Source organism: Amphimedon queenslandica, unplaced genomic scaffold (genome assembly GCF_000090795.2).
Source record: "Amphimedon queenslandica unplaced genomic scaffold, v1.1 AMPQUscaffold_13513, whole genome shotgun sequence".
Classification (NCBI taxonomy): domain Eukaryota; kingdom Metazoa; phylum Porifera; class Demospongiae; order Haplosclerida; family Niphatidae; genus Amphimedon; species Amphimedon queenslandica.
The window spans coordinates 568,198-586,834 of record NW_003546251.1 but is presented as its reverse complement, the minus strand read 5'-3'; the positions used below and the strand labels follow the sequence as shown (position 1 = coordinate 586,834).

General features: G+C 34.2%; 4 protein-coding genes across 4 annotated transcripts; all 4 read right to left on the bottom strand.

The window, feature by feature from the left end:
• Positions 1 to 982: 982 nt before the first annotated feature.
• Positions 983 to 5,938, bottom strand: LOC109587648 (probable helicase with zinc finger domain). Its single transcript, XM_020003869.1, has 16 exons — positions 5,487 to 5,938; positions 5,114 to 5,437; positions 4,915 to 5,025; positions 4,523 to 4,870; positions 4,158 to 4,476; positions 3,052 to 4,102; positions 2,445 to 2,864; positions 2,315 to 2,402; positions 1,984 to 2,257; positions 1,857 to 1,939; positions 1,723 to 1,818; positions 1,593 to 1,670; positions 1,519 to 1,542; positions 1,413 to 1,466; positions 1,106 to 1,371; positions 983 to 1,059 (listed from the first exon to the last, which is right to left on the bottom strand). The coding sequence occupies exons 1-15, from the start codon at positions 5,590 to 5,592 to the stop codon at positions 1,331 to 1,333; spliced, it is 3,417 nt and encodes a 1,138-aa protein (XP_019859428.1). The 5' UTR covers positions 5,593 to 5,938; the 3' UTR covers positions 983 to 1,059; positions 1,106 to 1,330.
• Positions 5,939 to 7,150: 1,212 nt separating this feature from the next.
• LOC109587639 (uncharacterized) lies at positions 7,151 to 13,706 on the bottom strand. Its single transcript, XM_020003864.1, has 23 exons — positions 13,631 to 13,706; positions 13,251 to 13,574; positions 12,760 to 12,870; positions 12,370 to 12,717; positions 12,032 to 12,326; positions 10,924 to 11,968; positions 10,453 to 10,872; positions 10,322 to 10,409; positions 9,993 to 10,266; positions 9,905 to 9,933; positions 9,760 to 9,852; positions 9,595 to 9,711; positions 9,465 to 9,551; positions 9,212 to 9,415; positions 9,103 to 9,165; positions 8,982 to 9,050; positions 8,773 to 8,928; positions 8,180 to 8,727; positions 7,978 to 8,130; positions 7,765 to 7,924; positions 7,674 to 7,715; positions 7,314 to 7,601; positions 7,151 to 7,265 (listed from the first exon to the last, which is right to left on the bottom strand). Exons 1-23 carry the CDS (start codon positions 13,668 to 13,670, stop codon positions 7,243 to 7,245), a joined length of 4,977 nt encoding a protein of 1,658 aa, XP_019859423.1. The 5' UTR covers positions 13,671 to 13,706; the 3' UTR covers positions 7,151 to 7,242.
• An 895-nt stretch (positions 13,707 to 14,601) lies between these two features.
• On the bottom strand, positions 14,602 to 15,992 carry LOC109587615 (RNA helicase Mov10l1-like). Its single transcript, XM_020003851.1, has 5 exons — positions 15,759 to 15,992; positions 15,278 to 15,697; positions 15,106 to 15,193; positions 14,761 to 15,055; positions 14,602 to 14,705 (listed from the first exon to the last, which is right to left on the bottom strand). Exons 1-5 carry the CDS (start codon positions 15,948 to 15,950, stop codon positions 14,660 to 14,662), a joined length of 1,041 nt encoding a protein of 346 aa, XP_019859410.1. The 5' UTR covers positions 15,951 to 15,992; the 3' UTR covers positions 14,602 to 14,659.
• LOC109586762 (uncharacterized) lies at positions 15,956 to 18,473 on the bottom strand. The gene is made up of 8 exons (XM_020002967.1): positions 18,357 to 18,473; positions 17,985 to 18,308; positions 17,617 to 17,829; positions 17,222 to 17,563; positions 16,843 to 17,176; positions 16,418 to 16,799; positions 16,080 to 16,367; positions 15,956 to 15,985 (listed from the first exon to the last, which is right to left on the bottom strand). Exons 1-8 carry the CDS (start codon positions 18,385 to 18,387, stop codon positions 15,956 to 15,958), a joined length of 1,944 nt encoding a protein of 647 aa, XP_019858526.1. The 5' UTR covers positions 18,388 to 18,473.
• Between the last annotated feature and the right edge of the window lie 164 nt (positions 18,474 to 18,637).

The window sequence follows — 18,637 nt, the reverse complement described above, 5'->3', positions numbered from 1 at the left end:
CAATATGTATCAGAAAATGTAATAAAAATTTGGGGTGATTTCGGAGCCATTTTTTGGAAAAAACCATGGGCTATAGCCTTGGATAATTTTCAAAAATTGGCCCATTTAAAAAAATGGCCATAATATAGCCTTGGATAATTTTCAAAAATTGGCCCATTTAAAAAAATGGCCATAATATAGCCTTGGATAATTTTCAAAAATTGGCCCATTTAAAAAAATGGCCATAACTTGAAAAATATTTGTCGGAATCAGCTCAAACTTACTACACAACATAAGTACATCAATATGTATCAGAAAATGTAATAAAAATTTGGGATGATTTCGGGGCCATTTTTTGGAAAAAACCATGGGCTATAGCCTTGGATATTTTTCCAAAATTGGCTCGTTTTTTTAAATGCTCATAAATCAAAAAATATTTTCAGAATCAGCTCAAACTTGCTATATAGCATGAGTACATCAATATGTATATATTATTACAGAAATAACTGATTACATATTATCATTACTATTGCAATTCATCACTTGATTACCTCTCCTACTCCAGTTAACAATGAAACTGACTTAAGCATTGGTAGACAATGCTTTACTAACATTTCACAGAATCTAACGAAATTATGAACCTACGAAAAAATTAATCACATGACGATCACATGATTACCTGATGATTGTATCTGATGTAAGGATCCTCTACCTCTACCCAGGTGATTCCTCCTTTCTCTAAGCATGACTTAAAGATTGTGTAATAACTATAGCCAGTAGCTCCCTCTGGAATATGAAGATACTTTACTTGTTGCTTTGATTGTACTGGAAAATTAGACAAGAATAATAATAAAGACATAACTACATGGATAATGAAGTATTTTTTATACTTGTAATCAAAAGTAGCTATGATCCACTCTTGATAACACAAAATAACCATACAGTCTAATGGTAGACCACAATCCCATACAGTCCCTTTACATGTTACCTTTCTCTGTTTTTGCTCTTTTCTTTATTTCTTCTGCACGAGCAAGATAACTCTCAGCTCTTTTTCTTATATCTTTAACTTCAGCCTCAGGTCTGTGTGCCATTAATGAAAGGAATTATATAATCAGTATTGTCCTACCTTCCTTCCATTGCTCTCAGTAGGTTTTGTATTCCTTCCTCGTAGCATATTAAAGCTTCTGAATATTTCTCTGATTTATCAAGCTCAACAGCTCTTTTTAATAAATCTTTAGCTGCCTCCATGTTTTTTGATTTGTAACTGGGCGGAGATATTATAGATCTATATTGTACCACTGATCTTTTAATAAATAAAACAATGCATAAAAGTCAAGTGATAAAACAAGCTTTATTTCTTGTTGTCTTTATTTTTGTAATTTTTCCTTTTTTCTAAAAAAAATTTCAAAAAATTTTTTACTTGAGTTTCAAACCTTTTTCAAGTTCTTCCTCAAGACTCTTTATTTTTTCTCTTAACAGTGCGTTCTCTGATGATTTTAAATGTTATAATTTTAATCATAAATTTATAGAGGTACGTACCTTCTCTCAGCAACTCCATTTGTTCTATTTTTTAAACAAGCTTTACATAAATTTACAAAACTATAGGTTTATACTTGTTTCTATCTCTTTAAGTTGTCCATCAATGGAACTCATAGAAGACAGCTGCCTTGAAGCTACAGTAGCTATAGGCTCTATAGCATTAAAATAAAGTCAATTATGAATATTGCAACTAACTATACCAACCTTCTGGTCGTATTAGATCTACATGTATGTCTGATTTTTGACTTCGATCACCATCTTGTAACACATTTTCAAGCTTGCATTGAACTTTTGTTTCAGCTTCAAAGAAATTTGACAAAAATAATGCATATGCATACCTTCTGGTACTGCATCTTTTTTTGATGATTCATCTATATGTACATTATTAGAAACAGATCGCATAGGTTTCTCAGCACTTTTCCTAAATTACATAAGTCATTGATACACTGCATCATGTAAAGTCACCTTTCATTTGAAATAGTTCTTTGCTTCTCACATAATTTCAAATATTCATGCCAGCATTTTGTAGTATTGCCACCACGGTCAGGATGAGAGAGTGTGTCAAGCTCAAACTGCTTAACTTCTTCTGGACTTCCAATTGCAACCACATGAAACTTGGCCCTTGTTATGACAGTATTAAAGACATAAGGATTGAACAGACTCTTAATATAAGAGGCATTCATTTCATCATCTCCTACCAGTTCAAACAGACTTAAAAAGATAGCTTGAAACTCATGACCTTTTTATTTTAGAAGCAACAGTATACAACATTATACATGGATAGAGTAGCTCTCACCTTGTATCATAAAAGAAGGTTTAAAGCTAACTTTTCTCACTGTCTCATATTTGTCATAATCAAAGGCCATGCTTCTGATACGATTCAACTAAACAATTAAATTAGAAAATTATAGCAAATAAAAATATACCTGCTTCCTTGTTGATGTGATAATACAAACGTCATGTCGAGGATTAAATTTGGGATTTATTTGTTTCATCTTGTCCAGATATTTTCGAACCTGTTCTAAGACAATGCGTGCCTCGACCCCTTGCTGGTCTGGATCATCATAATGCTCAACCAACCTTGAGTTAGCAGACACAAATCTGTAGCCAGTAGGGCCACTGCATTTCTGAAATTCCTTGTCGGGATTTATCTCCAAATTCTCATAGAATAGGTTTGGCAACTCTATCAATGAATTATGTGATCGGTAATTCACTGACAATTTAGTGACATAACGTGTTGCTCCTGAACCAATCTCTTCATATTTCCCCAACAAACGCTGCAACAAGGAAACATTGAGCCCAAATTTCTTGGCTTCTTCTCCCAGTACCAATATATTAGGGCCGACCTAATGATGTACAATAATAATTTAAGATATAGTTTGAAAATTTGGTAGTCTGCAAATTTGTAGTTATATTTGCAAATTGTTCAAAATAAAACAAAATATATTTTGGCAATTTTATTATTATTCCACCAATGGCCAAAATATAACTCAGCTAATTTTTCCTGTTATACAGTAAAATGTTTAATCATACCTGCTGGGTATCACCTGCTAGGACTATTTTAGCATCTTTAGTAGCTAGAGCAAGTGGTGTGATAGCTTCAGGCTCACGGACCTGAGCTGCTTCATCGAGAAAAAGGTGCGTGAAGAAACCTTCGGGAGAGCAGAGGTATTGGTGGAGTTTTAGAGATGTGGTGTATGTAGCGATTATGATGACATGAGGCATTGTGCTTATGTCAGCACTTTTCTTGGAAAACTCATCTGGTGTCATATACATGTCGGCATAAACTCCATAATTTTTTTGTTTGGTAATTAAAATCACCTTAAAAGGAAGCGGACGAATTTTTTTCTCAATTACACCAAAGTAAGCAGTAATGAAGGTTGTAATTGATATTTCGTGGTGAGCAGAAATCAATATTCTGGTACATTTATTCTTATTGACACCATTCATCATCACTTCATATGCAGCACGAGCGAGGATTCGAGTTTTACCAGTACCAAACGGACCATAGAGAATGACTGGAGGAGGAGGTTTGCCAATAGATGGAGATTCAAATGCAATCATCTCTAGAGCTTCTAATTGATGCTTTTTATCTAGCTTCATGTAACGAAAATCAGAATGTTGAGGCTGAAATCTAAGAAAAGGATCAACAAAAGAAAAAACATCAGGCAACAGACACTTGAGGACATGCTCTGAAGCCTTGACGACAGCATGATGAAGATGATCAAAGTAGGAATATTTCACTGTAAACTCAGCAGAGATTCTTATCTCACTCCCATCTTTAACTTCGGTGCCATTCTTTATTGCTTCAAACAAACTGTTAGATGGATGATCAGCAACTATGTACATGCGATTTTCAAGGTGGTTGAAATTGTAGTGATGCTTAAATGCTATGCATAAACGTGTTGAGCTATCTGGTTGTGATATTGTGACGTTATCACTTGCTTGAGTAGCATACTCGATCTTATCATCGGATAAGCCAGAAATATAACCATATCTATACTTATGAAATGAATTTTGAGTAAGAAAAGGAGGGACTTTTTTTGGATCATATATTGTGAGCTTGTAATCTACACCATCACACCTATTGAAAATGATCACTTCATGATATATTTACAGTATGAAGCTGGTGTACATACTTTCTTGACAGCTTTTTAATATGTTCATCTTCTTCAAGCCACAGTGCACTATAGAAATGCTCCCGGTAATTATCAGGCGTCAAATCATTTAAGTGACTTTGTGGTATTAGCTGTGACGATGTAGGCTGCTTCTTTCGTCTTACGTCAAACTTTGCTTGCCATGGGACTGGTATGAAAACAGTAAGATATGGAGCTGAACTCTGATCATGAGGTCTTGATATTGGATATTGCTTTTTGTATGATCGACCCTGTTTTTCCTCTAGTTTTGAACTGGTACTCCACTTTTTATTTGTTTTTGGATTCTGACCATCAGGTGATTCTATTTATGTAAATTAATATTATTATTGGTTTCATTTTAAAATTACCTTCTGGCTGTTTAATCCTGATTCTGAACAAATAATCTAGTATCCCATTAATAAATGGATCATGCTCATTGGCTGAATCGTATAGCCCATAAATTATATCTTCAAATCGAACTTCTTTGCTAATCAAATGTTCTAATAGCTTCCTCTTTCTTTCCAGTTTGTCTTTCCCCACTTCTTTAATATGATCTAATATGCCCTCCTCAACTTTCATAATTTTTCCAAATTTGTACCAATCCTTCGAAATATGGACTGCAACTTCATTAACGTCTTCTTGTCCCAGATACATTTGAAGATCTGGAACATCAAGACATTTCAATCGCAGTTTGCTTTTCATTCTTGTTAGAAAATCTAAATGACACACATAAATCTATACAAATGTTTTTAATACATACTTTCTTTCATTTCATATTCTAGTTGTATTTCCTGCTGCCGCCTTTCTTCCTTTTCCCGCTCTTCCTGTTCTTGCCGCGCTTTCTCCTGCTCCTTCTTAATCTCAATCATATCTAAAAAATATTATCATTAAATGAGATCAAATATGTAAGTAACATGTACATGTAATGTGAGTTTCTATTGTAGAGTATAAAAACTTACTTTTCATCAAGCAGTCTAGTGCTTGGTCAGCAATATCAATTCTGTCAGCATCACATAAACCAGATATGAGATTGTAATATGTGGCATCATCTCCATTCTTTTGTTTCCACTTGTTTAAAAGAGCTACTCTTCTACTTTCTTCAGAGCTATTATCAACTTTGATGGCCTTGATTTCATCAGCTACAATCTTCAAGTACAACCCAGCAGTGTCCCAGTTACCTAGTTTTTTACTCAGTTTGAGTAGGACACTATCACTACACTGATGAGCTCTTAAGTCATCAAATATAAGTTCCCTTGTATCTAGATGATCTTTGAAGTCTGTCTCTATAGAATTAATCAATAATTAACACACCCTATTATATAAAACACTTACCAAAACTGAGGTTAGTCCCGGCTGGGTTAGCTGCCACTGCCATCTTGTTCAAACACAGTACTACCTTAAAAGGTAATGCTACAAACTGGGGTGGACCATAGAGCATGTGACTATCATATCATATACATGCAGACATAGCAATGAATATAATCCTTTTAGGTTTTCCCTACCAAATAAGAAAATTATGACATTAAATTAATGCAGCAAACACATCTGTAGCTTTTAAATGTACATCTACTTGCATGTTCACATCCCTCTTTTAAAACTTAACTCTTATGCAATGATCTCATTGTGGGCTGAAACTAATCCCACAAGAATAGACTGAAACAGATGCACTTTGTCTAACAACACAATAATCTTCTTGTGCAAATGAACGATAATACACATTTACACATAATGCAGTCACACACACACAGAGATAGAAGAAATTATAATGATAGTTCAAACTTTAAATTAATTGAGAGATGTAGTTATAAGAAAGGGTTTTTTAAGAAAGGTGTCACAAAAATGAATTAAGTCAAACACTAATAATTAATAATTAATTAACAACAACAACAACAATGATGATTGCAGTTTTCTATGATTCACCATTCTTTAGAGCCTATAAAGATGACTGCTGCTATAGCAACAAGACTGATGAAATGCTTTAATCAAAAGAGATCATTCACAAATACAGACACAAACACATTACTACAAGACATAATACCATTGAGACTTTTTATATGTACCGGGTACATGTACATGTACAGTACATGCTATAATATTTAATAATGTATCCACACACACACATATACACATATACACATGCATAAACAAAACAGAGTTTAAACAAACAATAAATTAATAGAATATTCCGAAAAGAAAGTACATAAAGAGAAAGTAGAATCCACATGTATTTTACTATATACAATGTACCTGTACTATACACATAAAACCATACAATGTATACAATGTATACATCAGGGTTTCCTGCAGGATTTTCAAGCAGCTTCTTGTCAGTGGATTGTCAAGTTGCTACATATTTTTTTTTGTTTTTCATGTCCTTACAATATTGTGTATCAATTTTGAGCTGATATCGATCAAATTTGGATTTTGAATAAATTTTTAAAGTTGCTCAAAAATTGAGCCAATGACCTAGGTTATAGCCTTTGGTCAAAAATTAAATTTCACCAAAAATGGCTGAGAAAATTCTCAATTTTTATAATTAAAAGAAATGCTCAAACTTGCTACATAGCATAAGTACATCAATATGTATCAGAAAATGTAATAAAAATTGGGGGTGATTTCGGAGCCATTTTTTCAAAAAAACCATGGGCTATAGCCTTAGGTACTTTCCAAAATTTAGCCAATTTACAAAAATGTTCATAATTTAAAAATTATCTGTTGGAATTAGCTCAAACTTTTAAAACAGCATAAGTACATGTACATCACTATGCATATTACATAAATAACATTACATATTATTATTACTATTACAATACATGAAATTGATTTAAGCATCTAACAAAATTATGAACCTATAGATCAACCTTCCTTCCATTGCTCTCAGTAAGTTTTGTATTCCTTCCTCGTAGCATATTAAAGACTCTAAATATTTCTCTGGCTGAACAGCACTGATGGGCGGGTCTATGGATTTGGAATTTTATTTTATTTTTAGTTTTGAATTAGAATAAAATAATAAGTGATTTAAACCATGTATAAAACATTGAATGTTATGCAGTTATACAAAAAAGGATCTTGGGAATGGTGACATTATCTAATGTACATGGTCTTTTATTTCTACGATAAAAATATTCAAGTAAATGATAACAACAAAGTATCACCTACTTTCAGCTACTGATGTCTGATCAATCTTTACAAGAGCATTAACCAATGCATTATAATTTGCTCCTCCATTCTTATCAACACCATCCACATGCTGTAGCCATGCCTCTAAGGTGGCTCTTAGGCATGCTTCAGAATTTTTAGGATTATTATTTTCAATTGTGTTCAGTTTTGGTGGAAATAAACCTAACTTTAGTCCAAGGACCTTCCATTCACTACTGTCAAAACTGTTTTTCTTTAACACTGAATCAACTTCATCCAAATCCTTTATACTTAATTCTTGTTTCATACCTACAGTATATAAAACCAGAATGCTGATTGAATGCATGAGGAGACTAAGCAGCTAATTAAAATAAAACTTACGTTTGTTGAATTTAGTGTCTTTGCTCTCAGTCTCAAGATTACCTAGAGTAGTACACTAAATAGCCCACAAGTCGTAACATAGGCCACTTACTTGTACTAGGATTCACAGTGATAGTTGTTGGGCGTTTTGCACCTTTCAATGGAAATTTTAGACAAGTGCTGACAACAAAAGGACCACTGCCACTCCAATAAAGCATAAATTGCATGTTACTCTCTATATCCTCCTGACTTTGAAGCTCATCCTTTTCATACTACAATCACATTATGTAAATATTGTGAAAAATGATATTCATGCATAGCTCACAGAAAGTGGAGTAAATTTTTCTTGAACTTCCCAATTTTCCACAGGTGGATCAGCAGTTATATTCAGCTCTAAAATTGTGCTGTTTTTTTCAAATATTACACCAAAGTCTTTTGTTTCCTGACTCCAGCCTTCATAGTCTGCATCATCCAGTAGCTACACAATAGCCATAAAACACAAGAAATATTTTGAGCAATTAACTTACACTTTTTCTCACACCATTAACTTGAGACCTGTAAATAACAAGGCTGTAGTCCCACTTGTAAATTTCAGACTTTTTGGAGAATAAAGCACCTTGAAATTTGACTTCAGAATTGGTACTTGCTGTTTTACCACTAAAACTGGTGAGCTTAAAATAGATATAAGATCCTTTGACACTAAAATCACCCAAGAATTCATTAAATATATATGACATATTCTGTGGGGTGTCTTCAGCTGTTAATATTTTGATCGATGAGCTTTTTACAATTTCTTTCACATTATGCCATATACCCAGTAATACAGGATTTACAAATTCTTTACTGCTTGATATCCAGTATACAGCACTGGCTGGTTTCCAGGTTTTTGGATCAGGATAAACATATGGGCCAGACACACTAACACGAATGACAACCTCAGCCAGAAAGCCACAAGGAAGTGCATCACTTGGAATATCAAGCATCAAACCATACTCCTCCCAGTGTAACTGACTAGACTGACCACCTGCTACTAAGAATCTATTTGATGCAATAACTTTGACACCTGGTAAAGGGCCTATAAAAGCATTATGATAATGATAACTAAATCTCATGTTCTTACTAATAAATATCTTGGGATCTGGTTTCCAGCAAGTAGCCACAAGAAACAATAAAAATATTGTATACATAAGACCCATTGAAAATTTCCTTGACACCTTCACTGTTGATGGGGCTCTAAATCCACGTCCACTGTCAATTTCTAACTTTTCTTCAGTCACTATAATTTCATGTCACAACTTCATGCACACAAAAATAAATTTTAAAGCTTACACTTTATCTTTTTGAATTGGCTCAATTCAGCAGCAATTTCATTATTCTTTGAGATCAAATTTTTATTTTCTAGTGTGTTGTGCAATGATATCATCACAGTCTCACCTATTTTATACTTTACCTTTTTTCAATTTCTTTGCTTCTTCTAACTTTGATTGCATAGTTGACCTCAAATTTTCCTTTTCTATATAATGATTATATAAAACAGGGAAACTTATTCTGTACTGTACCTCTTTTCAATTTTGCTGCATACATATCTTGGTCTTTTAAAGTTGATTGCATAGTTAATTTTTCTTTCTTCAATTCTTCTAGACAATTAGCAACTGACTCCTTTTCTTTTTGCACAGTAAATTTTTCTTCTCTTAATCCTTCTAGATGGATTTTAATTGAAGCAATCTCATCTTCAAATTTCTTTTTTGAAGTTTCTATTTCGACTATAATAAAAACAATTTAATTTTCATTAGGCATAAAAGATAAACTAACTTTTAAATTCTGATTTGCATTGGCTCAATTCTCCTTTGATAGTACTAATTCTTAAAGCTATTTTCTCTTCTGATATCTTTCTGATTACTAAGGTTCTCTATTAAATACACAACAATACCAATAAACTTACACTCTTCTTGGCATTGGTTCAACGTCACTTTCATTGTTCTAACTTCTTTATCCTTTACAACCAATTTTTCAGTAACTGATTTTAATTTCTCATTTAACATATGAATATTTTCTAAATCTAACAATTTTATAGCATAATCACAGTTGTGCACAAACATAAACTAACTATAAATTTCATCAGGGCTCAATGTATCACTCAATGCTGGAAGCTCATCTTCAAGTGACATAAATTCAGATATTTCCTCCTTTTCATTTAGTTCTAAAAGATTAAAATTAACTTACTACACATAAAATATGAAGTGATAGCTTACCAGAAACTTTATATGGCAACAATTGTTTACTATAGTAATGTACATACATAAAATTGAAATAGCTACCAAAATGTATAATGGTACATACCTAATACCACTTAAAGTTCCTTGCTTTTCACATAACTTCAAGTATTCATGCCAGCATTTTGTAGCATTGCCACCACGGTCAGGATGAGAGAGTGTGTCAAGCTCAAACTGCTTAACTTCTTCTGGACTTCCAATTGCAACCACATGAAATTTGGCCTTTGTTATGACAGTATTAAAGACATAAGGATTGAACAAACTCTTAATATAGGAGGCATTCATTTCATCATCTTCTACCAGCTCAAAGAGACTTAAAAAGATAGCTTGAAACTCATGACCTTTTATTATAAAAACATGTACATGAAAAGATTATACATGTACTGTAGCCCTCACCTTGTATCATAAAAGAAGGCTTAAAGCTAACTTTTCTCACTGTTTCATATTTATTGTAATTAAAGGCCATGCTTCTGATACAATTCAACTATAAAAAATAAATTAGAAAATTGTGGCAAGTAAAAATATACCTGCTTCCTTGTTGATGTGATAATGCAAACGTCATGTCGAGGATTAAATTTGGGATTTATTTGTTTCATCTTCTCCAAGTAATTTCGAACCTCTTCTAAGACAATGCATGCCTCAATCCCTTGCTGATCTGGATCATCATATTGCTCAACCAGCCTCGAGTCAGCAGACACAAATCTATAGCCAGTAGGGCCACTGCATTTCTGAAAATTTTTGTCAGTATTCAGCTCCAAATTTTCATAGAATAGGTTTGGCAAATCTATCAATGAATTATGTGATCGGTAATTCACTGACAATTTAGTGACATAACGTGTTGTCACTGGACCTATCTCTTTATATTTCATCAACAAACGCTCCAACAAAGAAACATTAAGCCCAAACTTTTTGGCTTCTTGTCCCAGCACCAATATATTAGGGCCAACCTAATGATGTACAGTAATAACTTTTTGATAGTATATAGTGTTTAATCATACCTGCTGGGTATCACCTGCTAGGACTATTTTAGCATCTTTAGTAGCTAGAGCAAGCGGTATGATAGCTTCTGGCTCACGGACCTGAGCTGCTTCATCAAGAAAAAGATGTGTGAAGAAACCTTCAGGAGAGTAGAGGTACTGATAAAGGTTGAGAGACATGGTGTATGTAGTGATAATAATGACGTGACTCATTGTGCTTATATAAGCACTTTTTTTGGAAAACTCCTCTGGTGTCATGTACATGTCAGCATAAACTCCATAATTTTTTCGTCTAGAAATTAAGATGACTTCAAAAGGAAGGCGGAATAATCTTCCAATTACACCAAAATAAGTAAAAATGAAGGTTGTTATTGATATTTCGTGGTGAGCAGAAATCAATATTCTAGTACATTTTTTCTTACTGATGCCATTCATCATTACTTCATATGCAGCACGAGCAAGGATTCGAGTTTTACCAGTACCAAATGGACCATAGAGAATGACATGAGGAGCAGGTTTGCCAATTGATGGAGATTCAAATGCAATCATCTCTAGAGCTTTCAACTGATGCTTTTTATCTAGCTCCATGCAATGAAAATTAGAATGCCGAGGATCAAATGTAAAGAATGGGTCACCAAAAGAAAAAACATCAGGCAACAGACACTTGAGAACATACTCAGGAGCCTTGACAACAGCATGATGAAGATGATCAAAGTAGGAATATTTCACTGTAAATTGAGCAGAGACACTTATCTCACTCCCTTCCCTAACTGTGGTACTATTCTTCACTGCTTCAGACAATTTGAGAGAATCAGGAGAAACAATATACATACGATTTTCAAGGTGATCGAAGTTGTAGGCATGCTTAAATGCCATGCATAAATGTGTTGAGCTATCTGGTTGTGATATTGTGATGTTATCACTTGCTTGTGTAGCATACTCGATCTTATCATCGGATAAGCCAGAAATATAACCATATCTATACTTATGAAATGAATCTTGAGCAAGAAATGAAGGAACTTTTTTTGGATCATATATGGTGAGCTTGTAATCTACACCATCACACCTATTGAAAATTATCCCATAATAATAATAATAATATTAATTTGCAGGATGCTAATGTACATACTTTCTTGACAGTTTTTTAATATGTTCATCTTCTTCAAACCACAGTGCACTATAGAAATGCTCCCGGTAATTATCAGGTGTCAAGTCATTTAAGTGACTACATGATATTAATCGTGATGATGCAGGTGGCTTCTTTCGTCTTTTGTCAAACTTTGCTTGCCATGGGACTGAAATTCTTTGTCTGATAACAGTGAGAGATGGTGGTGAACTCTGACCCTGAGGTTGTGACATTGGATTCTGTCTTTTGTATGACTGGCCCTGCTTTTCCTCTAGCTTTAAACTGTTATCAAATGATTCTGTTACAAAAGTGAATCACGTTATTTTCATTTTAATAATTACCTTCTGGTTGTTTAATCCTAATTCTGAACAAATATTCTAGAATGCCATCAATAGATGGATTATCCTCATCAGATGAGTTGTACAAACCATATATTATATCTTCAAAGCGAACTTTTTTACTAATCAAATGTTCCAGCAGCTTTCTCTTTCTTTCAATTTTATTTTTCCCCACTTCTTTCATGTGATCTAATGTACTTTCTTCCACTTTCATATACTTTCCAAAAGTATACCAATCCTTCCCAATAAGCTCTGCCACTGAATCAACATCTTCTTGTCTCAAATTCACTTGAAGATCAGGAACATCAAGACCTTTCGATAACACCTTACTTTTCATTCTTGTCAGAAAATCTAAACAAAAATGACACACATGTGCAGATTTTTGATACATACTTTCTTTCATTTCATATTCTAGTTGTATTTCCTGCTCCAGCCTTTCTTCCTTTTCTCGCTCTTCCTGTTCTTGCTGTGCTTTCTCCTGCTGCCTCTTTATCTCAATTATATCTGAAAGATAATAAGCATACAAGAAAGGATAATTAAACATTGTGTTAATGAATAAAGGCCCCATACGCTAGGCAACATGTTGCTAGCAACATTTGTGGTTACTTTGATCTTGCAACATGTTGCCTAGTCTTGCAAGCCAGCTTTCTATTTCCGAGGCTGGCAACATGTTGCTTACAAGATCAAAGTAACCACAAATCCCTGCAAGCAACATGTTGCTTAGTGTATGGGGGGCCTTTAGAGTATAAACCCTATAAAATCTAGATCTTCACAGTCACATTTTGGCAAATGGAGACCTTATCCACTATTTTTTCAGAAAACACTCAACAAATGAGTGTATAGCTAATTAACAATTACATTAAAGTGTAAGTGCTAAAACTCACTTTCTTTCAAACAGTCTAGAGCTTCGTCAGCCAATTCAATTCTGTCAGCATCATGTAAACCAAATATAAGATTATAATATGTGGCATCATCTCCATTCTTCTGTTTCCATTTGTATAACAACTCCATTCTTTTCTCTTCAATGGAGCTGTTATCATCTTTAATGGCCTGAATATCATAACGTGTGAGTTCCAAGGAATAACCAACTAGCTTCCAGTTATCTAGACTTCTACTCAGTTTGCGTAGCACACTCTCGCTACACTGATGGAACTTTAAATCATCAATTGTAAGTCCTTTTGTATCTAAACGATCCTTCAGGTATGCCTCTATAAATAATAATAAGTAGCAAGTAGTCATAATCAATTAGCAAGTAAATTCTTACCAAAGGTAACTGGGCTGGGGTCAGTCACAGGTCCTGCCATTACTATCTTGTTCAAACACTGACAAACACAACAGTGCTATAATACCTTATAAGGTATTAATACTAAGGTCTTGTGCCTAGCATGTGATTGCTATCATAAATGAATATCATAACTAGGCGGTTCAAGCTGTACATATACATGTATTGATAACTATTCCTATGTATAGTACCTTTCTAATGTCCCCACAATTACTAATTTGAAGGCTTTTCCTACCAAACAAAGAAGTCCTATAATTACTATCAAGAGTACTGTAAATTATGTACTCTTGTTACTATCAATAGTCAGCAATCAATAGCTTACTATTTTAAGTGCCAACTCAGCTCCCTGACCATATATGGCATTATTGGAATGCATACACTACAACTCATTGTGGGCTACAGTATTTTTATTTAACAACACAATAATTTCTTGTGTAAATACACACTTACACATAAATGCAGCTCACACACACAAAGAGATAGAAGATATCATATTGATAGTTTATTCAAATTAATTGAGAGCTACATGTAGCTAAGAAAGCATTTTTTTAAAAGGTGTCAGTGTCTTTAAAGCTTCTGAATATTTTTCTGATTTATCAAGTTCCACAGCTCTTTTCAATAAATCTTTAGCTGCCTCCATGCTTGAGGCTTGTATAGCATCTATGCTTAAGGAAAGGTGTGGCTGTGATTAATGTTAGATATACCATTCAAGATGATTTATTGGTGGGGAATTAACATTGGCAGTTCTATCAAGAAATCGCCAATATAAAATCAACCATTTTGTTTCAAACTGAGCATGCTTAATGGCACATGGCATAAAATAGCCAATATAAAATTTGCCAATTTCTTTCCACAGGCAAACTTGCCAAATATTACTCCTGCCAATAAATCATCTTGTATGGTACGTTAATCAAAAAATAAATTATATTTTTAAGTGATACATAATTTGCCACTAAAAATAATTATTTGAATTTATTCCTAACAATCATTCTTGGTTAAAAGTCACCATCACTATTTGACCTTCTCCATATTAGGATCAGAGATTTCAGTTTTTTTTCTACAATAATAAAAATTATTAGACCTATAACCTACTATGTAATATGCAAACTCACCTTTTAAACATAGATAGATCTATATGATGGCTAAATGTTCCCAATGCAGCACACAATTTCAAATATTCATGCCAGCATTTTGTAGTATTGCCACCACGGTCTGGATGAGAGAGTGTGTCAAGTTCAAACTGCTTTACTTCTTCTGGACTTCCAATTGCAACCACATGAAACTTAGCCCGTGTTATAGCAGTATTAAACACGTAAGGATTGAACAGGCTTTTAGTATAGGAGGCATTCATTTCATCATTTTCTACCAGCTCAAAGAGACTTAAAAAGATAGCTTGAAACTCATAACCTATTCATAATAGTCTAGATATAGATATACTTATAGTCTATAGCTCTCACCTTGTATCATAAAAGAAGGCCTAAAGCTAACTTTTTTAACTGCCTCATATTCTTTGTATCTAAAAGCCATTGTTTTGATGTGATTTAACTGCATAAATGTGTATTTAAAGAAAGGCAAAATATTTTTATAATTAGTACTATTACTGAGATCTAGATTTAGTTTACTCTATACCTGCTTCCTAGTTGATGTGATAATACAGACACTATGTCGTGGATTAAAGTTGGGATTTATTTGCTTCATCCTTTCCAAGTAACTTCGAACCTCTTCTAAGACAATGCATGCTTCAACCCATTGCTGATCTGGATCATCAAATTGCTCAATCAGTCTTGAGTCAGCAGACACAAAACTGTAACCAGTAGGGCTACTGCATTTCTGAAGGCTTTTGTCAGGGTTTATCTCCAAATTCTCATAGAATAGGTTTGGCAAATCTATCAATGAATTATGTGATCGGTAATTCACTGACAACTTAGTGACATAACGTGCTGCTACTCGACCAATATTTTCATATCTTTTCAACAAACGTTGCAACAAGGAAACATTGAGCCCAAACTTCTTGGCTTCTTCTCCCAGTACCAATATATTAGGGCCAACCTATAAAAGAAAAATTAACTTAATCTAAAAGCACAAAATAATTTAGTTACATTGTATGTACCTGCTGATGGTCACCTGCCAAAACTATTTTAGCATCTTTAGTAGCTAGAGCAAGTGGTGTGATAGCTTCAGGCTCACGGACCTGAGCTGCTTCATCGAGAAAAAGGTGTGTGAAGAATCCTTCGGGAGAGTAGAGATATTGGTGGAGTTTTAGAGAAGTGGTATATGTAGCGATTATGATGACATGACTCATTGTGCTTATATAAGCACTTTTCTTGGAAAACTCCTCTGGTGTCATATACATATCTTTATAAACACCATAATTTTCTCGTCTAGAAATTAGAATGACTTCAAAAGGAAGACGAAATATTCTTCCAATTACACCAAAGTAAGCAAAAATGAAGGTTGTAATTGATATTTCGTGGTGAGCAGAAATCAATATTCTGGTACATTTATTCTTATTGACACCATTCATCATCACTTCAAAGGCAGCACGAGCGAGGATTCGAGTTTTACCAGTACCAAACGGACCATAAAGAATGACAGGAGGAGCAGGTTTGCCAATTGATGAAGACTCAGACACGATCATCTCTAAAGCTTTCAACTGAAGCTTTTCATCTAGTTTCATACAACGGAAATCAGAATGTCGAGGATCAAATGTAAGGAACAGCTGACCGAAACAAAAAACATCAGGCAACACCGCAACAGACAAGGAAGAACGTACTCAGGAGCCTTGATAACAGCATTGTGAAGATGATTAAAGTAGGAGTACTTCACTGTAAACTGAGCAGAGATACTAATCTCACTTCCTCCTTCAACTGCTCTACCATTCTTCATTGCTTCGAGCAATTCAGGAGAATCAGGAGCAACTATGTACATGCGATTTTCAAGGTGATCAAAGTTGTAGTAATGCTTGAATGCTACACATATATCAGAGCCATCTGGCTTTAATATTGTGACATCGTCACTTGCTTGAGTAGCATATTCAATCTTATCATCAGATAAGCCAGAAATATAGCCATAATAAAAATCATCACTTTGATCAAAAAAAGAGGGAACTTTCTCGTGATGGTATATTGTAAGCTTACCTGCACCATCACACCTGACAAAACAAATCAAAATTATTCAGTACTTATTTTACATACTTAGTTGATAGCTTCTTGATATGTTCATCTTCTTCAAACCACAATGCACTATAGAAATGCTCCCTGTAATTATGAGGCTTCAAGTCACTTAGACTTCGTGTTATTAAATTAGGCTGGACTTCTCGTCTCTCCTCAAACTTTGCTTGCCACGGGACTCTTTGTCTGAAAACGGTTGGTGCAGTGTTGCTGGATGGACTTAATGGTGTTGGCTGTGCTGGATCCTGATATTGGGGGCATAGCTTTGGATATGATTTTAAACTCTGATTTTGCTCTTCCTTTTCAACAAGTTTTGAACTTTTATCATGCTTCTCATCTGCTCTTGGATTCTGACCATCTATTATGAAAAATAATTACACTAATTTCACTTTTACAATTTTACCTTTTTTAATCCTAATTCTGAATATATATTCTAGAACACCATTAATAGCTGGATTATGCTCATCAGCTGAATTGTACAACCCATATATTATATCTTCAAAGCGAACTTTTTTAATAATCAAATGTTCCAAAAGCTTCTTCTTCCTTCCTGGTTTGTTTCCTCCCACTTCTTTAATATGATCCAATGTGCTCTCCTCAACTTTCATACATTTACCAAATGTATACCAATCTCTTCCAATGAGCTCTGCTACTGACTCAACGTCTTCTTGTCTCAGATTCACTTGAAGATCAGGAACATCAAGACCTTTTGATAGCACCTTACTTTTTATCCTGGTCAAAAAATCTAAAAGGGAATGATACACATAATTATATACATGTAGATACATTAATACATACTTTCTTTCATTTTGAATTCTAATTCTATTTCCTGCTGCTGCTTTTCTTTTAGTCGTTCTTCCTCTTCTTGCCGTGCTATTTCCTGCCGCCGCTTTTCTTTTAGTCGTTCTTCTTCTTCTTGCCGTGCTATTTCCTGCTGCCTCCTTTCTTCCTTTTGTCGTTCTTCCTCTTTTCGCCGTGCTATTTCCTGCTGCCTTCTTATTTCAATTATACCTGAAAGAATATCCAAATTATGATTGATTAAGCTACTTGCATTCAAATAAATGAATAACAAGACAAAAAAGGATCAACATCAAATATGGGTGTACCATGTACCATTCACATGTGTTACATAATACCTAAAGGTGTTGTAGAGTATGAAAACTCACTTTCTTTCAAATAGTCTAGTGCTTGGTCAGCAATATCAATTCTGTTAGCATCATGTAAACCAGATATAAGATTGTAATATGTGGCATCATCTCCATTCTTTTGTTTCCACTTGTTTAAAAGTGCCACTCTTCTACTTTCTTCAGAGCTATTATTAACTTTGATGGCCTTGACTTCAGGAAGTGTGATTTCCAAGTACAACCCAGCAGTGTCCCAGTTATCTAAGTTTTCACTCAGTTTGAGTAGGACAATATTAGTACACTGATGAGCTCTTAAGTCATCAAATGTAAGTCCCCTTGTGTCTAGATGATTTTTGAAGTCTGTCTCTATAAAATTAATCAATAATTAACACACCCTATTGTTAAAACACTTACCAAAGCTGAGGTTTGTCCCGGCCACTGCCATCTTGTTCAAACACAGTGCTACCTTATAAGGCAATGCTACAAGCTGGGGTCAGTGGGGTGGTCTGCAAGGCCTGGAGCATGTGACTATAATATTACAGAGACATAGCAATGAATATAATCCTTTTAAGTTTTCCCTACCAATTAAGAAAATAATGACCTTCATTGATACAGCAAACACATATTCTAAATGTACAGTACATGTACATGTACCTATTCAGATTCTTCTTTTAAAACTTAACTCGTATGCAATG